Raw genomic sequence first — 10844 nt, 5'->3', positions numbered from 1 at the left:
ATCTACTTTTGAAATATCCCGATGCAAACAGTTGCAACGTACAGAGAAAACATATGAAACACTTGAAATATGCGTTTGAAATACTTGCAAAAACACCTGAAAAACACTTGAAAACTATTACAAACATATGCAACATCCGGATGAAACACTTGCAACAGATGTATGAAACATCTAAAACCTCTTGAAAATATGCTTGAACATGGATATATATGCAACATCCAGATCTACTTTTACAACATGTAGATGAAAATACTTGCAACATATGTCTGATTCAGATGAAATATTTGAAACATACAATTAAAACATACGTGTATAACCATTGCAATATGTGTAACATTCCGATCTACTTTTGCAACACCGATACGAAACACTTGCAACATACTCTGAAACACCTAAAACATATGTTTGCAGCATGCACTTTCAGTGCAACATCTCCTTGCTGCTTGGGAATAGGCTCATGGTGTGTTTCACCGGTGTAGTGCTCGCTGCTTCGGGGAGAAGGTTGCGGCTGGTCGCTTCGGTGGAGAAGACGAGCCGCACGCTAGAGAAGGCCACGGTGGGCAGTAGGCGTATGGAGCGGGAGGAAGACGGGCAGCCGCGCTTGGGCGCGATGGAGAGCCGGCCGGCGCCCAACGCCCGAACGCCTGAAGAATGTTGAGGTGGCGCGTGGAGCACTGTCACGACACTACGGTGGAGAGTTTTCCAGAGAGGATAAATGGACGAGAGGTTTCTAGAGAGGACAGTGGACAAGAAGATATTATGTTAGATCGTTGGGCTGTTGTCGCGTCCTGCGAACGGCCGAACCATCTGAGGGTCGGGGTGTAGCATTCCCTAGTCTGTCATAACATGATGGCGGAATGGTTGTATAACATTAATTAACACATGGGATGTCCTTGCGTGTTACTAGTACTAGTATACTAGTACTGTCATATAACATGCATGGTGAAGAATTATGGTCGTGATGGGATGCCTGCTTTTGCTGGAGCCTGGGGGCTGCGATTAGCAAGAGAGATCAGGCCGTAGCATAGTACTCCGTACGTACCAGTACCACACTGCCACTTGGGAGTCTTGTACGGATACTACTAGCTAGTTACGGTCACACAACAATGTGGCAGGGTTTCAAATTTCGGCCTCTGCATGTTTTTACCGGCCGTGGCTAAAATTAGAGAATGTAGTTGGAGCCAAATTTCAGTTGAAAGAAAATTTAAAATTTGATTTTATGGTTCGTAGTTTTTTTTTTTTAACAGAATGACGTCGAATCGAAATCCCGGCAACTGCTAACTGCTAGTAGCATATGGAGGTGGAAGGTTTCCACTAGACTAATGCTAACCCATGCATCTAATCAATTGACACAGCAGATACTAGCTATTCAACTCTAAATTAATACTGGTATTTCTTCCGGGAAAAAACAGCAATTGTAATCCAAAACTTCTGTTCATCACTGAAATTCGTGAAATTCTAAACCTGGAATGTGCTCGTCGTGTGAACTTCACATCAAGATGGGAAACGAACATAACTCAGCATCAAGTTGAGATGGCCGAGTTGGTCTAAGGCGCCAGATTAAGGTTCTGGTCCGAAAGGGGCGTGGGTTCAAATCCCACTCTCAACAAAATTTCTGCTTTTTTACTTTTTTTACTTTTTTTTTTGTCCCTCCTTTTCAGTTTCGATAAGGCCGCACCCGCACCGCGCGTTCACGCCTTGCTATCTAGTTGGGGCTGCTGCACTGCACCGGCGTGGCGAGGTCGTCTGCAAGTGGAGCGCCCCTCTCCGTCGCGTGCCTGCCGCGCGCCGCGCCGCCAACGCCAACTCGGCCACGCTGCGCTCTCCCGTCTCCGTGCGGCAGCCGCGCCGCGCGCACGTAAGAGCACAGCACCGCACCGACAACACGTCCCTCGCGTGCGTACGTGCTCGGTGCTGACTATCAGGCTCCGAAAGGAAATCCGTCGTCTGCCCAACCGCCACCATCGACCTGCTGCTCTGCTTCCCCGGCCGGTGCGGGCCCTTGTACGATGTTATCTGTAGGCTGTAGTGAGCGAGGAGAAGGAGGAGAGAAAAAAAAAAGCATGCACGAGCCAGGAGCGTAAGGTAGCCCAAGAGAAAGCATGGATAACGTACGTGTCGACGACAGAGCATCGTAATAATCCACGTCGTCTTGCTCGTTTCTAGAAGAAAGAAGCAAGGCCGCCGTCCGTCCGTGTGAACTCAACTCCGACGCCGCTGTGCTACCTTTGCTTGCCGCGTTCTGCGTCCGTTTTATTATTTATTTATCTATTATTATCTGTAGTTACTACGAGCACGCACTGAGCAGGAGCGATCGAGGAGCGTAGCCTAGCCCAAGAGGAAATCAACCCGAATAACGGTGTCGGCATCGATCAGGGACTCACCAAATCGTCCGTGTCCTCCCTTTCTAGAAGCAACCAATGCGGCAGCAATTCCGTGTGCGTGTGTGGACTCGACGTACTCCACTCCGATGCGACGCCGCCATCTCATTCGACTTATAAGTCGTATTTTTTTATCTAATAAATAAATTTTTTTCTCATAACAAATTATTTAACAGTACTTTAATCATGAGTTATCAGTGAAGCGATCAACCAATTATCTCCATTCGTCACGACCACGAACGAGAGGCCTCTCGGCCTGATGAGCCGCACCCAGCAAACGTACGTGAGCACTGTCGTAAGGACCATCACGTACGTCAGCACTGACGTAAGGACCATCCTCCCTTTATATAACACACATCCATCCATCCATCCTTCAGTCTTCAACGCAGGGCCCTTCAGCTCGGTATGTTTTCTCGTCTTCTTCCTCCGTCCTACCCTGCTCTACTGCTGCTGCAGCCTACTACAGGCTATGACCCTGTTCGTTTATCTTAGGAATTCGTACTTTTAGTAAAGAAATAATATTTTTCTCTCACACCAAATCAATGAACAATACTTTCAGCCATAGCTTTTCAACAAAATGAACATGACCATATGTTCCATTGCACGCCCCGCTCTTCCCCTTCCCCTTCCCCTGCATGCATGTCTCCTTCATATGAATTCGTTTCTTTGGATTCGCCTACCTTGCTTTTGCTTCCCAAGATGTATTGTGTACTACTTACTACTTCCTCAGTTCCAAACTATAATTCATTTGATTTTTTTTGACCCTCAAGTTTGACTACTCGTCTTATTCGAAAATTTGTGCAAAATATCACTTCTTTCGCGGTGGTTTGCTTTATTAACTAAAGTTCTTCAAAAATGACTTAAATTTGACTATGTTTACACAATTTTTTTGAATAAGACAAGCGGTCAAACTTAAGGTCAAAAAAAAGTCAAACGAATTATAATTTAGAACGGATTTAGTACATATGTTCATATATCGATTCTTCTGATATGCTACCTACAGTACATATATATATATATATATATATATATATATATATATATATATATATATATATATATATATATATATCCGGTTGCGCCCGATTGATTCACAAATTAAAAAATTGCAAGAATTGTTTTTTTTTGTTCTCCGAAGATGGAGCGAGTATGTATCATCATGCATGATCTCATGTTTGGATTTCTGCGACCTATTCTTCTCACATTATTTTAGTTCAAAAGTATATACAGCATCCTACCTAGCCTGCTTTAATTATCATAGGCAAACCACAAGTGCCGGCCATAACATAGGCCATGTTCGTTTCTCGTATAATCCGTCTTTTTAAACTTGTTTTTTTCAGTCGAAACAGTATTTTTCTCTCAAAACAAATTAGTCAGAACAGTGTTTCGATTTGTTTTTTTAGTGAAGCGAATGGAGCCTATATAACTATATAAGACCATTATAAGGTTCAAATGGCCGACATTTTTATATATAAGCATGTACGTCTAGACGATGAGAACAAGAGCAACTGAACAGCTACAAAGAAATGCCATACATACAGCTGTGCCAGGATGTGAGTTGTATTGTGTGCTTGCTTGCTTGGTTTACTAGCTGTTTGTTTTCTTTCTCGCTCGTGCTTACTACGTACTCCGTAGTATATACTACCTACCATTTCCTAATATATATATCGACTAGCACAGATTTACCACTTTCCAAGACTTTCTTTGTTTTCTAAAAATATCAAGCTGCCATGACGCATGATCAACCTGTTTGTCGTTTTTTTCCTACAAAAATGGCACAGATGGGAGGGAATCGTCAGGCAGGCATTGTTGCTAGTGGTTCTTTTTTTATGGTTGGATTGGATTGGATCGTCTAGTCACATGTTTTGTGCCTGTGTGTTTGTTACTCTATACCAAAAGTTGCTGCGCCTTGTCCTCTACTCACTCCGATTGCTGTATTCGTTCAGTTCAAGCGCCACGAAATCTCTTTCTGGATTCAGATCAAAATATAATAATCTAGAGTAGATAGCAGTTGAGTGTCCATGACCTTATTATAAGGCCTTGTTTGGATCCCGTACATAATAGTTATCTGCTAATAATTATTGTTTTTGGGTCAAACAAGTATAGATAAAAGACTAGCTAATTGTTAGCTGAACTTCTAGATATAACAACTATCTCAACAGTTGGATCAAATCATAGAATAATAGCTAATAGGCGTAACAGCTGCTAATAATTATTAGCTGGCTAATAAATGTACATCCAAACTCCCTCAAGCTAATAGTTAGCTAGAACCGCGGGCGGGCAGCCTGAACCCTGCTCAGGTGACCAACCGAGCCCCTGCTCGGTTCTCAGCAAAGCAATTAGTTCTTGAGCCGTCAGCTTGTTCTTATTCGTTTTTAATTTGCCTACTAATCTGGTTCGTTCCATACTTTTAGCCTAACTTTTTTTTCATTAATCACTTATCATAATACATATATATACGGTACCATGAATCTGCAGGCGGTATAGTACAGTGGTGACAAGATGAAGACCTCCCTCTTCCTCGTGCCGCTGTTCATCGCACTCCTCTCTGCAACCGGCCCGTCTCTCCCATCAGCGGACGCGCTGAACGTGAAAGGCCGCCTGGTGAAGACCAAGACCTTCCTGTCGCCGCCAATCTTCCTGCGCCCCGGCGACGTCGCCGACAAGTACTACTTCGACATCGCCTTCCCGAGAGGCCACCTGGCCCTCAAGAGCTTCAACGGCGAGGTCGTCGACGAGCACGGCGTCCCCGTGCCGCTCCACGAGACCTACCTCCACCACTGGGTCGTGGAGCCCTACTATGCGGCCAAGGACGCCACGGCGGCGTCGGCGGAGGGCCGCCCGCGGATGATCCCGGCGCGGAACTCTGGCGTGTGCAACCACACGCTGGGGCAGTACTACGGTCTCGGGTCCGAGACCCGGCGCACCGCCACGTGGGTGCCTGACCCGTACGGCATCGAGATCGGCGACCCGTCCGCGCCGCCGGAAGGGTACGAGGAGCGGTGGCTGCTCAACGTGCACGCCATCGACACGCGCGGCGCGGTCGACAAGCTGGCGTGCACCGAGTGCCGCTGCGACCTGTACAACGTGACCGTGGACCAGCACGGCCGCGGCATCCCCGGGGACTACGCCGGCGGCCTGCGCTGCTGCTACGACGAGACGCGGTGCGCGGTGGAGGAGGGAGCAGGGTTCGTCAACGGCGAGGCCAGGAAGGTGTTCCTGCGCTACACCGTGATGTGGCAGGACTGGAGCGACGCGGCGGTGCTGCCCGTCAAGATCTACATCTTCGACGTGGCCGCATGCAAGGTGGAGTACCAGGTGGAGGAGTGCGCCGGCGACGGCGAGTGCGTCCACGTGCAGACGGCCACGCAGGTGCTGCCGCGGGGAGGCGACGTCGTGTTCGGCGTGGCGCACCAGCACTCGGGCGGCATCAGCGCGTCCCTTCACGGCGACGACGGGCGCCTGCTGTGCGAGTCGACCGCGACCTACGGCAACGGGCGGGAGGCCGGGAACGAGGCGGGGTACATCGTGGGCATGTCCACGTGCTACCCGAGGCCGGGCGACGTGAAGGTGCGCGACGGCGAGGCTCTCACCGTGGTGTCCAGGTACAGCAGCGAGCGGCGGCACACGGGCGTAATGGGCCTCTTCTACATCCTCGTCGCCGAGCAGCAGCCGGGCCTGTGCTTCAGCTTCCCGGTGTCATGTGAGCACGCTAGCTCTTTCTGAATCTCACCTTCTGAACTTTCTTTCTCTCATGCATCTTGCCATTTGAAACTCCGCAATTTTCACGGCATTAATTTGGATAAATCTGATTTCTTATGTGTTGTTCTCTTCCTCCAAATGTTAATTGCAGGGTGTCTACCGTCATGGCTGTCGAGCAACCTGTGAGAGTCTTTGTTGTTGAATGGTGCAAGAGTTATGCCTTGAAGAAGTAGAAAAATAAACTACTAGTAGTAGGCTTGTAGCAAGCAGCCAAGCATCCAGGACATCGAGTTGTTTGTGCTACTTTATATATATATATATATATATATATATATATATATATATATATATATATATATATATATATATATATATATATATATATATATATATATATATATATATATATATATATATATATATATATATATATACATAAATAATAATAATATGATAATCACCTCACTTCACTAGCTCCTTTTGGAAAATGGATTGACCAAACAGATGACGTGCACAACAGGAGAAAACGAATGCCCTGTTCGTTTGGCTGATAAGTCATAGCTGAAAGTGTTATTGACTGATTTGTTGTGAGAGAAAAATAATATTCGTTGACTGAAAAAATATGGCTTATAAGCCAAGCGAACAGAACGAAAGTCTATAGTTGATCAGTTTTCCCTACCGTTGTTTGCCTACTCCTTGTCGCAGAGAAATCTTGCAAAAACTGAAGAAGAGGATGAACTGAAACTGCCACTACTACACAATGCCTCTGTAGGGGCGGCTCTAGAGGCTTTATAGGGGCGGCTTGCTCAGCCGCCCCTACCCAAATGCATCTACAAATCATGTATTTATAGGGGCGGTTTTCAGACCACCCTTATAAATTAATTTGTAGAGGCGACTGGTGTTATCAGTCGCCTCTATAAAATTGATTTGTAGGGGCGATCGTAGTACCAGCCGCCCTTATAATACCTGTTTGTAGGGACAGTTCACTCTAGAACCGCCCCTACAGTATATTTTTTCGTAATTTTTTTTAATTTACAGTTCAAATTCGACCAAAACATATATATATATATATATATATATATATATATATATATATATATATATATATATATATATATAACTACTATCCTGTAGCTGGCTACAGAATAACTTATTTTGTAGCCACTTTAAGTTACGATAATTACTATGTTATTTTACGAGATTATAATAACTCCTTACTAAGTGGTTTAATATAACGTTATGGTAAATATCCCCATGTGTTATAGTAACCCAACTATCGTAAATATGTATTTATATTATGGTAAATTAGTATATAAAATTATAGTAAATGAAGGTGGCTACAGAATAACTTATTTTGTAGCCGGCTACTGAATAGCCTCTCCCTATATATATATATATATATATATATATATATATATATATATATATATATATATATATATATATATATATATATATATATATATATATATATATATATATATATTCAAATCTGAGCATATGCACAACCCAATATCATTACATCCATTATCATATTCACATTAACCAAATTTAACAAGTTTCACAGCATCAATACACACCACGTTGCGGTGGGAGCTTATCAAAATCATACAAAAAAAACTCAAGAGCATACCAAAATCATAAAATAGCTAAGTTCGTCAATTCCGATAGCTTTTCCCTTGTTCTTGTTTCCTGCACATGAGTGAGCGAGAAATCAGAAGTTAGGATGATGGGTTGCAAATAAAAACCACCAGTTATGAGAAATGAAGACACAACGATCTAATGATATGTTATTGTTACAAATTTAAACGAAAGTAGATGCCGACTTGAATAAGAAGCTAACTCATTTATACGGGAGACAAATCTACTAAAGAATATGTGAAAAAAAATAGGACCGGACAGCACTTACCATATTATGCAACCGGTGGTGTAGAACTGCAGATGTTGGCGCATCCATCGGCTGCACAGGCCCTCTAGACACACGCATTGGATCACGACGACGACGCCACCGCCGAGATGCGAGCTAGCCCACGCTGTTGCTGCCGCCGCCACCTCAGAGATGAGCCAAAGCACCGACGAAGACGGATAGGCATGGCATCGCTAGGATTTGGCCCGACGCCACTCCACCATGTGCTGCGGCCTAGCATCGATGAAGGGGCGCTGACTGCTTGAGGAAGCACCCAAGGATCCGACCACATCAGATCTCCGTCCGCTCGCATCGGATTCAGATCCGGTCGCGCCAGCCCTCAATCTACCACTGGGGACGCCACCACCCAAGATCTGTCGCTTGGAGGATGGGCTCTCCCTGGATCTACCGTCGGGGAGCACACCCGCCTTGATCCACCGACGGGGAACATCACCACCCTAGATCCGTCGCCGAATAACAGGCCCACCTTAGATTCGTCGTCAGGGAGCGCGCCCACCCTAGATCCACCGCTGGGGGGCGCGGCCGACCTAGATCCACTGCCGGGGGGCGCCACGCGTGCCGCCGCCATCGGTACGGGCCGTCACGCGTGCTGCCGTCGGGGGTGGTGGCTGCCCCGTGGGCCGCCCCGCACGCCGTCGCCACCGGTTGGGGCCGTCCCATGAACTGCCGCCAGTTGGGGCCAGTCCTATGCGCCGTCGCCACGGAGGGAAGGTGGGCAAGCGCCACCGCCCCGAGCGCCGCCACCGTGGCACCGAGAGAGGGAGAGAGAGGTAGGCATCAGAGGGAGAGAGAGAGAGGTGGGCGAGTGAGGGAGAGAGAGAGAGAGAGAGGAGGGCGAGTGAGAGAGAGTGCGCCGTCGGGTGAGAGAGATAGAGAGCGAGAGGTTGGATAAGTGAGAATGAAACCCTAAATCTGGTTAGGGTTTGGGAAGTCCGACGTGTGGAGCTAGTTTTGTTCCTGGTGAGACGAACTTCGGCCGTTTGATTCAGATCAAGGGCTTAGATCATTGACGACCTTAACAGGCCTGTGGGTTTCAGTGGCCTACAAGCGAAAGTGAGGCCAAGCCCAGGTTTGGAGCATGCGGGTTTCGGTGGCAGCATTTTGTAGGGGCGGCTGGTAAGTGAGCCGCCCCTACAAATCGACCCATTTGTTGGGGCGGCTCGTATCACCAGCCGTCCCTACTGTTCTATTTGTAGGGGCGGCTGGTCTCGTGGGTTCCGAGCACGCCCACTGTAGGAGCGGCTCCATCACTAGCCGTCCCTATAAAAAAAATTATTCCGTTGCTACTGAACGTTTTTTTTAAGTAGTGTGCCTTGTTCTTGTCGGTCAGACTCAGCCATCAGTCCACCATCACTAGCCGACGTACCGCTTTGGCTTTTTGACATCTTTGATTCTTTATTACTGCTAAACTGTTCCGCGATGATGCATGTCGCCGTCCGTGTGCACACGTACCTTGTCTGAACCCTGAAAAATTGCTCCCAATGCGAGGAGGAGGCGTAGTTGCCTTCGTCTCCAAGGTTCGCACGCAGATCATATCATTTCATTTCCACCGGCAGACAGAGACCGGCAACTCGGCGACGTACGTGGTTGGGCAGAACCGCAGGACTCCTATGACATTTTACGAAAAAAAAGGAAAAACGTATACCAGCGCACATCAGAATTGCAACCAAAGGCCACCGTACTGGCACACTGGCATGACGAGCGATGCGGCTGCCTCGATCTACATCATCCACTAGGCTAGCTAGCTACAGGCAGGAAGAATAGTCCTCCACTACTCCTATTCGATTACACGTACTATCCATAATAGGATCATAGGTAGACATATATTAGACGTGCAGGTTTCTAGTACTGATAATTATATTAAAAAAATATTTTATCTTTATGTGCTCGCTCTTTGTTAATTTTCTCTATAATATGTAACTAGATATATACCCGTACGTTGTATGAGGTAACGAATTTTTCACCGCGTTCGGCTGCTCCAGTCCCAGATTGTTTCAGCTTATTCTCCCTCACAAAACACTATTAAATCATTCTAAAACCAGCTGAGCTACAGTGCCCAAGTGTACCCTCCGAACGCATTCTTTATCCATGAGTACAATGATGTACGTGTCTTATGGTTTAGACAAATGTATTAATAAATTTTTATCCATGTCTATGACGATGCACATGGCTTGCGATTTAGACAAACATATTAAGAAATATACAAATTTGATTACATAAAGCATATTTTATGATCTTTATAACCTATATTGTGTGGATTTGGTTTTTAGAAACCTAATACAGTTGGTTTCATTTTTTAATTATTATTTGTGTGTTTTATTATATTTTTACATTTTTAGAAAATAATAAAAATCTAATAAATACTTTTGTATTTGGAACCCTAAACTATTTCTAAATTCTCCAGGTTTTCCTTCTTCTATGTGGACGCGGTAGATTAATGGGCCACATTGTTACGTGCGGGCATGTAGCAAATCACCACACAAGAGACTCGTCTGATACGTGCAGCCAGGAGGTCCGTCCGTTCATCTCACGTTATGTCGTTCCTTCATTCCCGCTCTCGCAAGGAGGGCGAGCGGGGTGCAGACGGCGGCTACACGCGCACGAGGGCTAGCGGGGCGCAGACACGCGGGCACACGCACAAGTGCATGCGTTGACGGGCGAGCGAGGCGAGTGTTTGCAGGTGCCCGCCGCCGCCGGCACAGGCTGGAGCTAGGGCACGCGCGGGCGGGCGAAGCAGAGCACACGGCCAAACACGTCGTAGAACGTGGCGAGCACCGCGGATGCCGCCAGCACGGACTGCATCGCATCGCGACGTCCATGGTGTGACGCGTGCT

The 10844-nt window shown here is 46.5% G+C and overlaps 1 protein-coding gene and 1 non-coding gene across 3 annotated transcripts; both read left to right on the top strand.

The window, feature by feature from the left end:
- The first annotated feature begins 1527 nt into the window (after positions 1 to 1527).
- TRNAL-AAG (transfer RNA leucine (anticodon AAG)) lies at positions 1528 to 1609 on the top strand. Its single transcript has one exon. It is a non-coding gene; the product is annotated as a tRNA-Leu (tRNA).
- A 1145-nt stretch (positions 1610 to 2754) lies between these two features.
- On the top strand, positions 2755 to 6403 carry LOC136501367 (uncharacterized). 2 transcript variants are annotated; one of them, XM_066496878.1, is made up of 3 exons: positions 2755 to 2784; positions 4860 to 6084; positions 6235 to 6403. In XM_066496878.1, exons 2-3 carry the CDS (start codon positions 4884 to 4886, stop codon positions 6267 to 6269), a joined length of 1236 nt encoding a protein of 411 aa, XP_066352975.1. In that variant the 5' UTR covers positions 2755 to 2784; positions 4860 to 4883; the 3' UTR covers positions 6270 to 6403. The 2 variants fall into 2 exon arrangements, with proteins under 2 accessions (XP_066352975.1, XP_066352976.1); XM_066496879.1 differs by lacking the exon at positions 2755 to 2784 and adding an exon at positions 4173 to 4776.
- The last annotated feature ends 4441 nt before the right edge of the window (positions 6404 to 10844 follow it).

The sequence above is a fragment of the Miscanthus floridulus genome, chromosome 13 (genome assembly GCF_019320115.1).
Source record: "Miscanthus floridulus cultivar M001 chromosome 13, ASM1932011v1, whole genome shotgun sequence".
NCBI classification, from domain to species: Eukaryota; Viridiplantae; Streptophyta; class Magnoliopsida; order Poales; family Poaceae; genus Miscanthus; species Miscanthus floridulus.
Note: the sequence above shows the minus strand (reverse complement) of the source record. Positions and strands in the feature narration are given on the sequence as shown.